Here is an 18,610-nt window from a genome sequence, read left to right as displayed (position 1 = left end):
TGCAACTCGTGGCCATACACAGTTTGCTCCAGGCTAACAGACTCACCCTGTTTCATTCAAAGGCTTAGGTTTCAATTGATTCAGTCATGAGCCGATGCACAAATGAGAAGGTTGGTTGTTCTGACACGAGGAATAAATCTGAGGCTTTGTCTCTAATCAATATTAACTGACCACTTTAGGGTTTATAAAGGAAAGAACCTCTCCTCAAGAGGGTAATTGAACAGGGGGGCCTCTGATGACTGCAGACATTCCTTTTTATGAGGATTTTCACTACGGATGGGACGTGTGACCGGGTTTGCAAAAAGCCTGAGGTTTGCAGAGAGTGTTCACAGGCAACCTTGGGAAGGTTCTGTAGGACCTGCTTCACCAGACTGGTACTCTGTTATAACATCAGCTGTATAAGCTTTTTAGCTGGAGCTTGACATCTTACAAAGAAAAGCCCTCTGCATTAATTAGAGTAATTTTTGTGGCTTGCAACTACTTATATACAAGATTTGTTTTCAAAAGCCCATAACCACGTGACATTTATTGGCCATTCGACTGTAAGCAATTATCCTGGAAATTTGGAGGTAGAGAACCTTAGGAGGTAGGATTTAAATGTAAACTCAGTTCATGGTACTAAACTTCTGAGCTAGATTTTACCCCTTATTCCATCTCAGGGTGCAGAGCAGTCTTGCTCCTTCAGAAGAGAGCTTTTGAAGTAATGGGAAATGTGGGATATTTCCTTCCACATTTTACATTAATGCGTTAGCTACTAACATGGCACTATTGTGAAGTTACATGGTAACGCCTTCAGTTTCGCCCACGAAAATGAATTACGTGGGCTCTCCTGAATCCCTTTTGGGTAAAAATACAGACCTGCATCCACGGGCTCGTGTTTAATGTAAAATGAGAGTCAGATGCTGTAAGAAACTGTGTTTTGATCTGGGTAGCAGTAAAGGCCCCACGGTACCTTTGGCAGCAATAGGGTGATAATTCTAGTGCTTTGGCCGGTTTCCAAATGGTGGCATTCCATTTCCCCACTTGCTTAATGTTTCCTCTGTCAGTCCAAGTAGAAGAGAAGGTCACTTTCTAGCTTTTAGGGTTTTAGAATATCATGGAGTAATCCTCTAAATAAGTCGGTGAGGCACGTGGCACACACCATCCCTGATATATTTGCTAGTGGTGATGTCAAATAACAACAAATTCTGCCTTTGTAAATTTTAATGTAAAATGATTCACAAAATCCTAGCTTAAAAGCTGCATTTCAAATATAAGCTTGATTTCATTAATTAGTTGGATAAAGGATCCACTCAAAAAATTTGATCCCTGTTAGAAAATGAAAATAAACGTTCTCCAGCGTGTGGTTATGTATGGGTGGTGCATATGTTATCTCGGAAGGGGGTGGAGGTCGAAGATGAGAATCAGTTTATGTTACATTTAGCCATGGAGGAATTCTTATCCAATGAAGACAATCCTAGCCTTTGGCTCTGAAAATGGCTAAAATTATTGTTCGAATGGCTGTGGCTGTGAAGGACAATTTGTTTACATGACGACATGAGGAAATGAAGATGCACGTGTTTTGGCAAGGCTTCCTCCCGCCTGCCGCCGTGAGGATTTCCGCAAACACAAACAGACGTTAATTAGCGGGTCTCGACTACAACATGAATTGAGATGGCACAGCAATGGAATGAAGATGGTTTCTGCACCTGTGAGCTGGAAGTCATCACCTGTTCCGCTGTGGCAGTTGGCCTGGTCGTCATCACATTCATCCACCAGGTTCCCATTGGGAGTGGTCGGTCCAGCTGTAGGTGCTGAAACAAGATCCAAAGATTATTTTCTCACACCTCTGAAATGTATTCTCCAGCCCCCGGCTGTTGATTCTGCTAATACTTTTGCAGAAAACTCTAATCTGTGGTTAGAAGACCGGGAGCGTGGTTTGCCTCTCTTTCAGGAGCGAAATATACTCGGATTTTGCAGAATGCATTGGGGACTGCTTTGTTTTGGTATTTGATCCGTATCTCCTTCATAGAATTGGCTGCCTTAGCATTTTATACATTGTTATCTACATACACATCCTTTTTCTGAAAAGTTCTTGTATTCTCACTGGTTATTTATTCATGACCCTGAAGTTGGGAACTTTGATGATAGAGATTTGGCTTGAATTGTTTTTCCTTTCATTTTCAAGGTGCTAGAGGACTCACTTGTCATGAATTCTTCTATATTCTTGGTATTTACTAAGTTTGCTAAGTTTATCTTGTAATATTTTCCCCAAAAGGGAGTCTCAGCATTCACTTTTAGTACAATATTGTTCTTTACTTCTTTATTTTTTTAAAGAGCGACTCCATTTCCCTCTAAGTAAGCTTCTCAGCTTGTGAGCCACAGCAGGTGTCTGGGAGTTCCCTGGGGTCATTTTACCTTAACTCCCAGAGGACTACATTCCACTGCTGGCAGGTATTCCCATAGCTTTGAGTTTGTAGTTGAAAAGTAGCCAACATTAATCAAAGACTGCTTTTGAAGTTCTTTAAATTTAGTTCCGTCTATTTTTTTTTTCCAGCCTGTTACTCATTTTTGCAATCTGTTTAATATCTTACAGTTTTCGGCATTACATTTCACTTTACATGACTTGAGATAATGGACAGTTCTCTTGATGTTTGAAAACCAGACAAGATGCTGGGTGTGGGGACCTGTTCTCTAATAGTTTCTGGCCAATTGGAATGTGCTGGTAACTGTTGCTTTCTCAATAAAAATTTGACCCTGTTTGCTATTGTGCTAAAGGACTGAGCAGTTATAATAAATGTAGAAACATAGCTAGTTTCAACTTCCTCAAGTGCCCCAAACACACACCAATAATAATTAGGAAATCACCACGTACAGGTAATGTTCACACCGTTTAGGCGTACATACTAGACCTTGTAAAATGCATACACACATATTCTGGGTTCTGCTTATTGTTAACACCGAATCAATAGAATCCTCTTTGGCAATCCAGATGCTTGCCTTTGCTAAGCTGCCTTCGCTCTTGGTAACGTGCCACTTTCAAACTCTCTATTCATCTTGCTGGTTTTTCCACATTCCTTATGGTATTTAAAAAAGGAGGAGTTTTGCACTGGAAGTGGCCCAGGGTAGTACGGGGATTAAATTGAAAAAAGTAAAAAGTGATGTCCCAATTTTACTACTTGAAAATATTTTATCTTCTGTGGTTCTCTAACTGTTTCTTAAACATAAGTGCTAGTCCCAAATAAGACGGAGACTCAGAGATGGCTGGGTTGTACCTCACCCTCTTTCTCGATCTTTGGGTATCTCCTGTAGCACAAGGTACAAAGTCAGTATTTAATAAGGGCCTGTTAATCGTTTTAAGGGAGAAGAAAAACACTGCCTTTCACCAACTGTGTTAAACAGCTTTGACAATACTTTCCCTGGATGCTGGCTCCTCGTGTGGCTCGGGGCAACTTCCCCACCTCGGTGAGTGCCTGCAAACATCTGCAGCAAATCCCTTCAACCACCATTGCTACCTCACCACTGAGTTGACACTGGCAGACTGCCACCAGGCTCAGTCTTTTCAACCATCCATTCATTCCACCTTCTAAATCAATGTCGCTTCCCAGAATCGAGGCTAAAGTCCTGCATCGGAGCAGCAGACGCCCTTTTCCAGGCAACCACACTGCTCAGCACACTGAACGAATGTGTCTACAGGTGGTTCAGTCTGCCCATCCCTTCTTTTTCTTGGCATCTTTGTCAAATTCCTGGCACATGGTCATTCTTGGTCTGTGTTGACAGTGACTAGATGATTCAGAGGTCCTGCGACATAACTACAGATATGGAAACAACTACCTAATAAAGAATCGGAGATAATGGCCTGCTTTTAAATAAACACATGGGAAAGCAGCTATGAATTATTCACTAGGATGGTGACTTATAGCTTAAGATTCTTTAGTGTGTAAGAAATGTTTTATCATATTTAATGTGCTCAGGAATGTAATTATATTTGGGTGGCTCAAAACACAAATAATTTTGAAATCCCAAGAAGGTGATATTTAAGAGGCATCCTTCCAAACAACTCTGAGCATATGCTCAATGGATTAACATCTGGGTACCAACAATAGCCATTCTTTGCACTAACCTAGAGAAAGACCTTTATGGGGATGAAAAAGTTGGTATAAGGTTACTCATTTATGCCCAAATTGAAGGCAGATGGGAATTCCAATGCACAAAAGCATTAAAATAGTACACTAAGCAACCATCATATCATTTTTTCAAACATTCATCTCATTCATTATGTGAAAAAATGAAGAGGAGAGTGCAGTTCTGAGGTCAGTGTGAGAACTGAATTTGTCCTTGATATGACCTTCCTATGATAACCTAAGTCTATCTTTAAACAGACCTCACTGTACATTACATGTATTATCTCATGTAAAGTTTTGTTTCTCTGCAGCAGCCTAAGAAATTCATGCAAGGGACTTCCCTGGTGGTTTAATGGTTAGGGCTCTGTGCTTCCACTGCAGGGGGTGCAGGTTCAATCCCTGGTCGGGGAACTAAGATCCCTCAAGCCTCACAGCGCGGGCAAAAAACCCCCAAAACCAAGCCAAACCAAACCAAAACAAAAAACAAACAAAAATTCATCCAGGATAATGTCTTGATGTTTCAGCCTGTCAAATGCTGCTTCCTGCTAGTATGTGATGGTAGTCAACACTGCAGATGCCAACTTGGACCAGACACGGACCTCTGAACAACACTAAGAAGGTCATGGAATCTGTGGTCATGGGGGGTTGAGGGAGGGAGAGGGGGGGACTGCTTAATGGGTAGGGGTTTTCACTTTGGAGCGATGGAAACGTTTTGGAACTAGATAGAGGTGTTGGTTGCATAAATAATTGTCAACATACTAAATGCCACTGAATTGTTTACTTTAAAATGGTGGATTTTAGGGAATTCCCTGATGGCCTAGTGGTTAGGATTCAGAGCTTTCACTGCGGGGGCCCGGGTTTGATCCCTGGTCAGGGACCATCCTACGTGCCACGAGGTGCGGCCAAAATACAACAACAGCAACAAAATAAAATAAAATAAAATAATTTAAAAAAACCAAAATGGAGGATTTTATGTTATGTGAATTTCACAATACATCATTTAAAAAAAAAAGTCAAAGAAGACAACCCCACAGAATCTGAGGAGCGTTATGGAAACAACCCACAAAAAATTAGGATGTGAAGGCACTGTTATGGAAGACAGGGCACGGGGCCAAGTCCTGAAGGATGGGCACGGTTTCTAGGGGCAAAGCCCAGGGGCAGCAAGTGCTGGTGTGTTGGTCTACCACCTCCATCCGTGCTGAACTACTTGAGTGTAAGGTCCACGTCCTATAGACCTTTGTGTTCCTGGTGCCTCCTTTGTGTCTGGGAAAGAACTTGTGCTCAGTAAACACTGTCAAATGAGAAGATAAACGAATCCCAAGGGGGTAGACAAAGGACTAGGGGAAAGATCTGGGAATGATGCAGTGTGCACTTAGGGACAGGAGAAGGCTGCTTGTCTACAAGTCTTCCTGTTGAAACAGGGAGAAATGAGGCTCAGTAGCATATTTGCTGAATAAGTCGTGCAGGGCACCAGGTGATGGGTCTTACGGACCCGCAGGCACAAGAGACACAGGATCACCCAGGAGAAATGGGGCAATTTGCAGCAGCACCGTCAGGGGCATAAGTGCATGATGAAGGAAATAAAACATCTGGGGAACTGGGGGGGGGGGCTCTGGAAATCGTGCTTACCTTCCACCTCACAGCCCAGCAGCTCCAGCCGTAGCCCTAGTCCGCCGTGAGTGGCTCTCTCGGGGTAGATCCTGACAAACCGCGTGGAAAGGGGTGGAAATGTCCGTAGCTCAGGCGTATCATAGTTGTTGTTGCCTTCAAAAGACTGTGAAGTATGAAGAACACCAGGTATTAACAAAACCTCCCTTTCAGCAGAAAAGTCCTTCCTTTAGGACTCTTAGCAGGCCAGAGAAATGGGCCTCATTCTACTACTTCGTAAACGGCTGACATTCCTTTCCTAAATGAGAAGGGAAAAAACAATTAAACCTTCTCTAAGAAGTGACAGATGTCATTTCTTAGAAACTCTGGAGGATACACTGAGGCTAGACCAGAAGCTGAGGATTTAATGAGACACATTTTTAAATGACAGTCTGATGTGCCTGGGAGAAGTGACACTTTTACCACTTCCTTGAAGTGGAGGAAGAAAACTCAGGAAGGGAGCCTGCCATTTTTCAAAGCTTGTAACAGTCACCACATTTCCAATAACAACTCCTGTCACATTCTCTTCAATGAATGGGTCCTGGTTTTGCTAAAACTCCGTCCTCTAGAAGAGCAAGGAATTCCATTCCTGGAGGAGGAGATAGTAAATTTCACGTACTTCAAGTGCTCTGTAACCAAGAACTTGGGTCATTCCAATCCACTGGAACTGCTGTTGACTTAAGCAGCACCACCAGCTGGAGGCATTTGTAGATAAAAGACTTTCTCATCTCAGGAAAGTGACAGGGTCCCGACCGCTAAGCGATGTTCCGATGCCTGGTTGCACTGCAGTGAGTTGGCACCTCTTGGTGAAGAGCATTCCTAACTCGACATCACTGTGACATGTTCAGGAGCCCGGCCGTTACTGCCCTGCTGCCACTGGATTATTCTGTTTTCCTTTTTACAGTGACAGGAAGGTCAAAATCCTTGAGTGGAGTCATAAGAAAATAGAGCAATGACTAGGCTTGTTTTCTTTTTTAAGAAATGGATAAGCCTCTCTGTATCCTCTTCTCCCAACATCATTCCTAACTCTGTCCAGAATGGGAAGAGGGGAGGGGATTAGAAAAATCAAACTGCCTTATCACTGGGAGCGTCCTTTTATATATCAAGCATCATGTGATGTTTACTCGTGCAAGGCATTGTTCCATGTGCTTAAAATGTATTCACTCAATTAATCCTCAAGACAACTCCAAGAGGTAGGTTCTATTATTGCCCTCCTTTTACAGGCAAGGCACAGAGAGGTCAAGTAATTTGCCCATGACCTTGGGATTCAGACCTACCAGTCTTATCTGGCGCCCTTCACCACGCTGCCCTTAGAAACAATCCAGTCTGATTTCCTCATTTTAATAGATGACAACACTGAAGTCTAGGACACTGAGGTCTATTCCCATGGCCACACATTCAGTTTCATTGCTTTTTCTTTAAATGGATTGTGATTTGGGCTTCCAAATCTGGTAGATCATATATCCGTCAGGAGTGGGAACCCTGCCCAATACCTGCATCAAGACATCACAAACCAGCCAAAGATGCCATCATTCGGTGGTGGAAATATCTTGGCCAAATGGGTGACACAAGTAAGAGAAGATAGATTGCGAAGGTTGTGACATAACTAGAGGTTTTTTCTGAGTTCTAGAAGTAAATTAATTGACCTCTTCCAACTCAGAAAATCCTCCAGGAATCTAGAAGTACAGGGCTAATACAGACCCACCTCTCTCAATTAAAGTTTCCTTTTATCATTTTCAAGAGTAAATTCACTACCGGGGGCCTCTGCATTCTTGATAGAACTGCAGTTGCTGCCATTAATTGAGAATCTGACGTATAACGTCAGGCCCAATTAAGTGTTCTCAGTAAGATACTAATTATAGTAAAAATAGTATTACTACACATGCAAGCTCTGTGTACGTTAACATAGCTCCAACACTCTTAGGAGAAAAGCACTTACATCTACGGAGTCCCAGGCTTTCCTCCTACTTTTACCTTGAGCAAAGAATTAGCACAACGTAAATACATTATAAACGTTGTCAGTGATGAACTGGGCAGAATATTAGCAAGGAAGGGCCATATGGAATTGGGCTAAGTTTGCCAACATACGATTGTTCACAAAATGTCTTTGTGTCCTTTCACTAATCATGCTTTAGAAGAAGAGGGCTTGGAGTATTTAGATCTATTTGCCCCTGAAAAGTCTAGTCAATTCAAAGACTCTGAGATACCTTGTCTGTCATGCACTATCTAAGGGTAGGAAGTAAGGCGAGGGCATAGAGGATTTAAAATCCATCAAAGTGCTGTTTTAGATCACAAAACTGTGTGCTCCCTTTACCATATGTAAAAGGTACTTGGCATCCTAAGCAGGTAATCTTCATTTGCAAGTTTAAATATAGTATGTTTTAACTATCTTTGTACAATTTAGAAATAAATACTGCTCCTAAGTGGAAGGTTTAACCAGTTTCCTTTTTCATCTTGAAGATTTTATTCCAGGGGAAGGACATGTTAGGAATCAGAGATTAGACGCCATATAAACAACTTAGAAACTTTTATGGTTTAAATACATAAGAACATGATAATGCTGGATGAAATATTTTAGGAAAAAATCTAACACATTCAACCAATCTTGAATGGAGTTTTTTGTTAAAATTGAAAGCTGTGTGCTGGCTTCTTGTGAATGCTATATGCGATGTCCTACAAAGGGAGTGATAGCTTTAGACTTGATTGCAGACGAGTGGATTAGATACTAACGGCCAGGAAGCATAAGACGCATCCCATCCAAAGCCTATGGCAATTTGTTTTCTTTCCCTCTTAGAACCCGAATGTTGAAGAACGTGTCACAACAGCTCACACTGCCATGCGACAGCGGCTCCGGGAAGTTGTTGATTTGCAGCATATTCACACTTGGTGCTAAAGCCACAGGGCTCACAACTCCTCAGAAAAGATCGGCTCTTAGGGGAACTCCAGTTTCTGATGTTTATTTTACTTTTTCTTCTACCAAAACAAGAGGGGTAGACATAAAAGGGGAAAATGAAACGGACACAAGCAAGAAAGTAGCTGCACATAGATTAAAAAAAAAAACCACAAAACACTGGAAATGTTTTAGAAACCACAAGTTAACTGGGGATGAAATGGGAGAGGAATTCTTACATTTCTGACAGCATCATCCCTCTTGGTGGTCTGCCCACTGGCGCGGAGCGCAGCCGTAGGGACAGTCTCGGCAGAGCCTCCACATCTGGGCCGAGTGGGAGCTGGCTGCGTGGCCTGGCTTTGTTTACTGCCTGCAAAGCCTTTGGCCCCAGTGACTGTATGAAGCCATATTCCCACACTACCATTCCCTCCAATGAGCTAAAATCTTTTCATAAAAGGAGTAGGTCCTTGGCAAAGCAGGGACAGAAAGACTGCGACCGAAAGGCCAGTTGTGCTAGGGGTGAGAAGTATCTTCAGTTGAATACAGAACCCACATATAGTTCTGCATGCAGAACTGAACTTCTGGGGGCTCTTCTTTATTTTAATCTGAAATCAGTTTCCAGGCCATGCAGCATACTCGGGGCGTCCTTTCCTAGTTGGTGTTCTGTGCTCAGGAAATGCACATATATTTAACCAAGAGCCTTAGAAAAACATAATCACTAAAGAATACCTGTTTCGTTAAAAAAAAAAATTATGCCACGTGTTCTGGTGAAGGTTGGAAGATTTCTTTTTCACTAGATCCTCAAGGGCCAACTGCTTTTTGAAAGGTTCCAATGTATAAGAAATAGACATAAGCGTTATTCATGATAGCCAAGAGTCAGAAGCAATGAAAGTGTCCGTCAGTGGATGGATAGATACCCAATATGTGGTCTGTACATACGATAGAATATTATTCAGCTTTAAAAAGGAATGAAATTCGGACCCAGGTTACGACATGGATGAACCTTGAGGACATCATCCCAAGTAAAATAAGGCTAAATGTTGTCTGATTCCACTTACATGAGGCTTCCGGAGTAGTCAAATGCATAGAAACCGAAAGTGGAATGGTGGTTGTCAGGGGCTGGGGGAGAGGGGGTGAAAATTATTGTTTAATGGGGGCGGAGTTTGTTTTGCGAGATGAGGAAGTCCTGGAGATGGGCTTGCATACCAGCGTGAATGTACTTAACCCTACTGAACTGTATACACTTAAAAAGATTAAGATGGCAAATCTTCTGTTATGTGTATTTCAGCACAATTATGAAACTTTTGAAAATTGTAAAGCACTATAGAATTTAAAGACTCTTCCATTCAATAAAAAAAATAAAAATTTAAAAAAATTTAAAAATACACTTAAGGGATGCGTGAGAGAAGGGGGCTGGGGGCGGGTGCTCACGGAGAGATTAGAGTCTGCAGAGAGATTCTGAATGCCTACCGCAGTGGCCCCCTGGACCCACCCTCACGACGTCCCGGTCCCCTGAGCCACCTGCTGTTCCCTACGGGAGAGAAAGGTGACCGGCAACGCGATTCTCAGCCGTGGAATTCCTGTCTCCCCTGGAATCTTAACTGTCTCCATCACTGGCCCCCACAGATCCCACGGCTTTCAGGAAATGAGAAGCAGCGCTTCCGCAGGAACAGGCCGGGGTCCTTGGTTCCAGTCAAGGCCGTGAGGGAGGGGCCCCTCCCGGCACCGCCCCCGCCTCCCGGCACCGCCCAACCTCCCGGCGCCGCCCCCCGCCTCCCGGCGCCGCCCGGGCCTCACCTTGGCCTTGCGCTTGCTGTCGTCCATGACCATCCTCCAGTCCGAGCCGTTGTTGCTGTACCCGATCTTGAATTTCCTCATGAACACCTTGTTCTCCCGGTGCTTGCCCCCCTGAATGATGACGCCCCGCACGATCTTCTCCTCCGCCAGGTCCACCTGCAGCCACTCGTTCACGTACGGGTGCGGGGCGGGCGGCAGTGCCCAGCCCGAGCGGCTGGTCACCAGGCGGATATTTTCAGGCATCCAGTTCCTGTCCGCTTGGTTGGATGCTGTGATCTGGGAGTCGGAAATAAGTCCGGACACCATACCCAACATTCCAGAGCAAGGATAATCTAGAGAGGGGAACGGAATAGGCGATGTAAAATGATTTTCTAAAAGTCTCCATGCTTAGAAAGAGAATCCAACATATTGAATAAAAACATGGTCTGTACGCATTCATGTACTTTTGCAAATGTCTGGATCATCTGACGTGAAACCAGAGCTTCCCCGCTCCTCTTTCTGCACTCCCTGGCCTGCACTCACAGTCCGGTAAAGAAAATCTTTGATAAGAACATTCATTTCTTCCCTTTTTGAGTTCTTCCAAGTTTAAGGTCAAAGTATTGACATTCGGTCCCTTTGGTATCCGGAAGTTATCCCTAGATCAAGTCCAGGTCCTGCCCAATGGAGGTTCAGTTTATGCGGGGCTGGAGATGTGTAAACCAATAATTCCAACAGCAGGAAAGTTGCCAAAACAAAAGCAAAAAGAAGATGATGAGGCGGTGAAGAGAAAGAAAGTGCTGGGCTCAGCTTGAAGAGGTAGGAGGGCCCCCTGCCGGGGATGGGGGAACCTTTGGACTGAGCGTTGAAGGAGGGGCCCATCCTCCCCCCAGGTGTCCTCCCCACCCCTGTTTCTAACTGCACGAGAACTCTGCACGATCCCACTGTCAACTCAGATGTCCCAAGTCCAAACAGAAACAGTCCTTTCCCCTCGACACCAAATCCCTTTATCCAACTCTGCACTTTAATGGGTGGAATCACCACCAATCAGCTAGCTCCTGCCTACTCATCTTGTCTTTCCGTTTTCCATTTTCCATTCCTGTTCTGCTACCAAATCCTGTCATATTTTTGTTAAAAAAAAAAAGTCTTGCGATCTTCATTTCTTCTGGCATCGTCTTGATGCCATGGCTACATGCCAAGTGGTCTCCTGACTACCCTCTCAAACCCCAGTTTTGAATCAACAATACCCACGTCGCTTTTCATAGTTTCTTTTTTTTTTTTGCGATGTCACTCTTATGTTCAAAAATCTTCCATTGCTAAGGAAAATAAGCCAGACACAAAAGGACAAATACTGCATGATTCCGCTGATATGAGGTACCTAGAAGAGTCAAATTCATAAGGACATAAAGTAGAATGGTGGGTTCCAGAAGCTGGGGGGAGGGGAGTGCAGAGTTAGTGTTTCATGGGTATAGAGTTTCAGTTTGGGATAATGAAAAGTTCTGAAGATGGATTGTGGTGATGGTTACACAATAATGTGATTACTGAAGCAACTAAACTGTATCCTTAAAAATGGTTAGAATGGTAAACTATGTTATGTACATTTGCCCACAATAAAAAAAAGAGAGAGATCTTTGAAAAATTTCCATGGCTCTCCATTATTTATGGGACACTATAAAAAGTCTTGATCTGGTCTTTCAACACCCTCATTTTGGCTTCATCCTAGGTATCTAATTTTATTTCCTATTACTGACAGTAATCCATTTTCTTCCCACATACCATAGAGAGAATTCTCATCATTGCCTTTGTTCAAAATGTTCCTGCTGCCCCCTCATCCTCCTGTTGACAGAGGTGAGTTCTGCCCAGACTTTCAAACCCAGCTTAAGACTCTTCCTGAAAACTTCTCAAATGACCCTATCCTTTATCCTGAACCCTCCCTTCTCAGAAATATGACTACCATACAGGAAGCAGCACAGAGTTTAGCATTAAGCCGTTCTCTCCATGTTTTAAGATTGGGAGTCCTGTGTCCAGAACCAGACTAGAAACTCCTCAAAGGCAATGAATGGCATCATAGATCTTTCTGTATCTTCTACAGCAGCCCAAGGAGCTTCTGAGCAGGAGAGTACCCATCACTGATTAATTGATTGGTGGGTTAATAACAAAATGTTCAACATTTCAATTATTCTCTTTTCAAAACTGTACATCTCCATTGAGGACATGCCAGGAAGGAGAATCTGTTTTTCTCTGAAACAACTCCATTCTGCATAAATCAAAATTCCGCCTAAAATGTAACCAATCGTGAGAGGCATGTTTCTAATGCAATTAGGCTGTGTCCGTGTTACCAGCTGACCCTTAAGAATGAATTACTCAGATACTTTCCACCTGAGTTGTGCAGTTCAGATCATGCCATTTCTTTACTCAAAAATTCGGTGCCTGCTAACCTACAAATTATGCACGTACTTTCAACCCAGTGTGCCAGGTCTTCCATACCATAGCCTTGCAAGGCCCCTACTCCATGAAGGCTCCCTCACCTCGGTGGTGGTAGTAGTTGGGGGCTTTCTCTCATTCTGTTCCCTCCACTAAATAATTCCCCATCATTTTGTCCTTCCCACTATCTTAAAATCTTGACCTGTTTTCAAATTTTACCTTATATATTCAATTTTTCTGATCTCTCCAACTAGACATGGTTTTCCTTTTCTGGGACTCTTCCTAGCTCTCCACTTGCATGTCTCATATATACTGGCCATATTCAGTTCTTTGGGTTGCTACTTGCCTCCCCAGGTTTTAAGTTCTTTGAGGGAGTGAAGCAAGTCATATTAAAAACTTTTCTGGGCTTCCCTGGTGGCGCAGTGGTTGAGAATCTGCCTGCCAATGCAGGGGACACGGGTTCGTGCCCTGGTCTGGGAAGATCCCACATGCCGCGGAGCAACTAGGCCCGTGGGCCACAACTACTGAGCTTGCGCGTCTGGAGCCTGTGCTCCGCAACAAGAGAGGCCGCGATAGTGAGAGACCCACGCACCGCGATGAAGAGTGGCCCCCGCTTGCCGCAACTAGAGAAAGCCCTCGCACAGAAACGAAGACCCAACACAGCCATAAATAAATAAATAAATAAATAAATAAAATTAAAAAAAAAACTTTTCTATGACTCCTTGTGCCCTTTATTCTTGGTATTTGCTCTGCAAATATTTGTTGAATGAATCAGCTTATTAACAGGCAGTTGTCCTTTTCCCCAAGCACCCTTTCCTGTAATTCAGCCGCAGTATTTGCTCCAAGCTGGGATCTGGAAACCAAGAATAAATTCAATGGGGATTATAAAAAGATTGACAAAAACGATTTTACTGAGGGTCTCGGAAATTATAGTGTTAAAAATAGAAGTCACATTTTTGGTCACTGTGGTCACACCTGTCTGATTCAAAACCAGCTTTTGCAAAGAAAATGTTTAGCTGGTAATATGTACCAGATGTTACCATTTGGAGAAAAACACAATTAACTTGAATATTGTAAGGAGGGCAGAACCTCTACCGGAAGAAGGTCCCTTCTCTAGTGCAGAGCTGGCTAGGGCACAGTCCTCGCATCCACAAGCCTCGTGATGCCAGCCCGCATCCTGCCAATACAGCCCTCGTGCAGTCAGAAAAGGGCATTCCTTCTGCAAGTCGGCCTCATCCAAGATCAAGGAAGAGGCACCTTGATTTGCCTTTGACTGAAAACCAGTGACTCACTTTTAGCCACGATTAGGAGAAAGGTTCCACTAACAATTCAAGGTTTGCATAAGCTGCTAGGATCTAGCTCTGTTCGTCCACGGTAGGCTGGCTCAGATGTGCCCTGATTAGCCTGGCTCCATCTCAAATCCTTTGGAAATAGTGTTGCCAGATTTAACGAACAAATAATCTAACAAAAACAACAACACAAGAAACAGGCTGCCAAACTAAATCAGAATTTCAAATAAACAGCAAATAATTTTTTAGTATAAGTTTGTCCCCAATATTGCATGGGAACTAACTTATACTAAAAAGTTATGCATTTATCTGCATCAAATTGAACTAGACATTCTGTATTTCACTTGGCAACCCTGTTTATTTTTTATTTTTTATTTTTTTTTAAAACATCTTTATTGAAGTATAATTGCCTTACAATGGTGTGTTAGCTTCTGCTTTATAACAAAGTGAATCAGTTATACATATACAATATGTTCCCATTTCTCTTCCCTCTTGCATCTCCCTCCCTCCCACCCTCCCCATCCCACCCCTCTAGGTGGTCACAAAGCACCAAGCTGATCTCCCTGTGCTATGCGGCTGCTTCCCACTAGCTATCTATTTTACATTTGATAGTGTATATATGTCCATGACACTCTCTTACCCTGTCACATCTCACCCCACCCCCTCCCCATATCCTCAAGTCCATTCTCTGGTAGGTCTGTGTCTTTATTCCCGTCTTGCCACTAGGTTCTTCATGGCCTTTTTTTTTTTTTTTTTTTTCCTTAGATTCCATATATATGTGTTAGCATACTGTATTTGTTTTTCTCTTTCTGACTTACTTCACTCTGTATGACAGACTCTAACTCCATCCACCTCATTACAAATACCTCCATTTCATTTCTTTTTCTGGCTGAGTAATATTCCATTGTATATATGTGCCACATCTTCTTTATCCATTCATCTGTCGATGGACATTTAGGTTGCTTCCATGTCCTGGCTATTGTAAATAGAGCTGCAATGAACATTTTGGTACATGACTCTTTTTGACCTATGGTTTTCTCAGGGTATATGCCCAGTAGTGGGATTGCTGGCTCGTATGGTAGTTCTATTTGTAGTTTTTTAAGGAACCTCCATACTGTTCTCCATAGTGGCTGTATCAATTTACATTCCCACCAACAGTGCAAGAGTGTTCCCTTTCCTCCACACCCTCTCCAGCATTTATTGTTTCTAGATTTTTTGATGATGGCCATTCTGACCGGTGTGAGATGATATCTCATTGTAGTTTTGATTTGCATTTCTCTAATGATTAATGATGTTGAGCATTCTTTCATGTGTCTGTAGGCCATCTGTATATCTTCTTTGGATAAATGTCTATTTAGGTCTTCTGCCCATTTTTGGATTGGGTTGTTTGTTTTTTTGATACTGAGCTGCATGAGCTGCTTGTAAATCTTGGAGATTAATCCTTTGTCAGTTGCTTCATTTGCAAATATTTTCTCCCATTCTGATGGTTGCCTTTTGGTCTTGTTTATGGTTTCCTTTGCTGTGCAAAAGCTTTTAAGTTTCATTAGGTCCCATTTGTTTATTTGTGTTCTTATTTCCATTTCTCTGGGAGCTGGGTCAAAAAGAATCTTGCTGTGATGTATGTCATAGAGTGTTCTGCCTATGTTTTCCTCTAAGAGTTTGATAGTGTCTGCCCTTACACTTAGGTCTTTAATCCATTTTGAGTTTAGTTTTGTGCATGGTGTCAGGGAGTGTTCTGATTTCATACTTTTACATGTAGCTGTCCAATTTTCCCAGCACCACTTATTGAAGAGGCTGTCTTTTCTCCACTGTATATGCTTGCCTCCTTTATCAAAGATAAGGTGACCATATGTGTGTGGGTTTATCTCTGGGCTTTCTATCCTGTTCCATTGATCTATATTTCTGTTTTTGTGCCAGTACCAAACTGTCTTGATTACTGAAGCTTTGTAATATAGTCTGAAGTCAGGGAGCCTGATTCCCCCAGCTCCATTTTTCGTTCTCAAGATTGCTTTGGCTATTCGGGGTCTTTTGTGTTTCCATACAAATTGTGAAACTTTTTGTTCTAGTTCTGTGAAAAATGCCAGTGGTAGTTTGATAGGGATTGCATTGAATCTGTAGATTGCTTTGGGTAGTAGAGTCATTTTCACAATGTTGGTTCTTCCAATCCAGGAACATGGTATATCTCTCCATCTATTTGTATCATCTTTAATTTCTTTCATCAGTGTCTTATAATTTTCTGTATACAGGTCTTTTGTCTCCTTAGGTAGGTTTATTCCTAGATATTTTATTCTTTTTGTTGCAATGGTAAACGGGAGTGTTTTCTTAATTTCACTTTCAGATTTTTCGTCATTAGTGTATAGAAATGCAAGAGATTTCTGTGCATTAATTTTGTATCCTGCTACTTTACCAAATTCATGGATTAGCTCTAGGAGTTTTCTGGTAGCATCTTTAGGATTCTCTATGTATAGTATCATGTCATCTGCAAATAGTGACAGCTTTACTTCTTCTTTTCCGATTTGGATTCCTTTTATTTCTTTGTCTTCTCTGATTGCTGTGGCTAACACTTCCAAAACTATGTTGAATAAGTGGTGAGAGTGGGTAACCTTGTCTTGTTCCTGATCTTAGTGGAAATGGTTTCAGTTTTTCACCATTGAGGACAATGTTGGCTGTGGGTTTGTCATATATGGCCTTTATTATGTTGAGGAAAGTTCCCTCTATTCCTACTTTCTGCAGGGCTTTTATCATAAATGGGTGTTGAATTTTGTCGAAAGCTTTCTCTGCATCTATTGAGATGATCATATGGTTTTTCTCCTTCAATTTGTTAATATGGTGTATCACATTGATTGATTTGCGTATGTTGAAGAATCCTTGCATTCCTGGGATAAACCCCACTTGATCATGGTGTATGATCCTTTTAATGTGCTGTTGGATTCTGTTTGCTAGTATTTTCTTGAGGATTTTTGCATCTATGTTCATCAGTGATATTGGCCTGTAGTTTTCTTTCTTTGTGACATCTTTGTCTGGTTTTGGTATCAGGGTGATGGTGGCCTCGTAGAATGAGTTGGGGAGTGTTCCTCCCTCTGCAATATTTTGGAAGAGTTTGAGAAGGATAGGTGTTAGCTCTTCTCTAAATGTTTGATAGAATTTGCCTGTGAAGCCATCTGGTCCTGGGCTTTTGTTTGTTGGAAGGTTTTTAATCACAGATTCAATTTCAGTGCTTGTGATTGGTCTGTTCATATTTTCTATTTCTTCCTGGTTCAGTCTCGGCAGGTTGTGCATTTCTAAGAATCTGTCCATTTCTTCCAGGTTGTCCATTTTATTGGCATAGAGTTGCTTGTAGTAATCTCTCATGATCGTTTGTATTTCTGCAGTGTCAGTGGTTACTTCTCCTTTTTCATTTCTAATTCTATTGATTTGAGTCTTCTCCCTTTTTCTCTTGATGAGTCTGGCTAATGGTTTATCAATTTTGTTTATCTTCTCAAAGAACCAGCTTTTAGTTTCATTGATTTTTGCCATTGTTTCCTTCATTTGTTTTTCATTTATTTCTGATCTGATCTTTATGATTTCTTTCCTTCTGCTAGGTTTGGGGTTTTTTTCTTCTTCTTTCTCTAATTGCTTCAGGTGCAAGGTTAGGTTGTTTATTCGAGATGTTTCCTGTTTCTTGAGGTAGGCTTGTGTTGCTATAAACTTCCCTCTTAGCACTGCTTTTGCTGCGTCCCATAGGTTTTGGGTCGTCGTGTATCCATTGTCATTTGTTTCTAGGTATTTTTTGATTTCCCCTTTGATTTCTTCAGTGATCACTTCGTTATTAAGTAGTGTATTGTGTAGCCTCCATGTGTTTGTATTTTTTACAGATCTTTTCCTGTAATTGATATCTAGTCTCATAGCATTGTGGTCGGAAAAGATACTTGATACGATTTCAATTTTCTTAAATTTACCAAGGCTTGATTTGTGACCCAAGATATGATCTATCCTGGAGAATGTTCCATGCGCACTTGAGAAAAATGTGTATTCTGTTGTTTTTGGGTGGAATGTCCTATAAATATCAATTAAGTCCATCTTGTTTAATGTATCATTTAAAGCTTGTGTTTCCTTATTTATTTTCATTTTGGATGATCTGTCCATTGGTGAAAGTGGGGTGTTAAAGTCCCCTACTATGATTGTGTTGCTGTCGATTTCCCCTTTTATGGCTGTTAGTATTTGCCTTATGTATTGAGGTGCTCCTATGTTGGGTGCATAAATATTTACAATTGTAATACCTTCCTCTTGGATCGATCCCTTGATCATTATATAGTGTCCTTCTTTGTCTCTTGTAATAGTCTTTATTTTAAAGTCGATTTTGTCTGATATGAGAATTGCTACTCCAGCTTTCTTTTGATTTCCATTTGCATGGAATATCTTTTTCCATCCCCTCACTTTCAGTCTGTATGTGTCTCTAGGTCTGAAGTGGGTCTCTTGTAGACAGCATATATATGGGTCTTGTT

At 42.0% G+C, this 18,610-nt stretch overlaps 1 protein-coding gene across 5 annotated transcripts in view; it reads right to left on the bottom strand.

The window, feature by feature from the left end:
* The window catches only part of NRP1 (neuropilin 1), a 144,332-nt gene that overhangs the window by 20,512 nt on the left and 105,210 nt on the right, over positions 1 to 18,610 (bottom strand). For 3 of the 5 annotated variants that reach the window (XM_068561084.1, XM_068561074.1, XM_068561085.1), the window contains 3 exons: positions 10,438 to 10,769; positions 5,733 to 5,877; positions 1,689 to 1,793 (listed from right to left, as the gene is read on the bottom strand). In XM_068561084.1, the coding sequence (XP_068417185.1) occupies positions 1,689 to 1,793; positions 5,733 to 5,877; positions 10,438 to 10,769 (582 nt within the window). The remainder of the gene's footprint in view (positions 1 to 1,688; positions 1,794 to 5,732; positions 5,878 to 10,437; positions 10,770 to 18,610) is intronic. The other 2 variants (XM_068561087.1, XM_068561097.1) reach the window with 1 other exon arrangement.

Source organism: Eschrichtius robustus, chromosome 1 (assembly GCF_028021215.1).
Source record: "Eschrichtius robustus isolate mEscRob2 chromosome 1, mEscRob2.pri, whole genome shotgun sequence".
Taxonomy (NCBI): Eukaryota; Metazoa; Chordata; class Mammalia; order Artiodactyla; family Eschrichtiidae; genus Eschrichtius; species Eschrichtius robustus.
The sequence above is the reverse complement of the archived record's forward strand: the minus strand, read 5'-3'. Positions and strand labels throughout refer to the sequence as shown.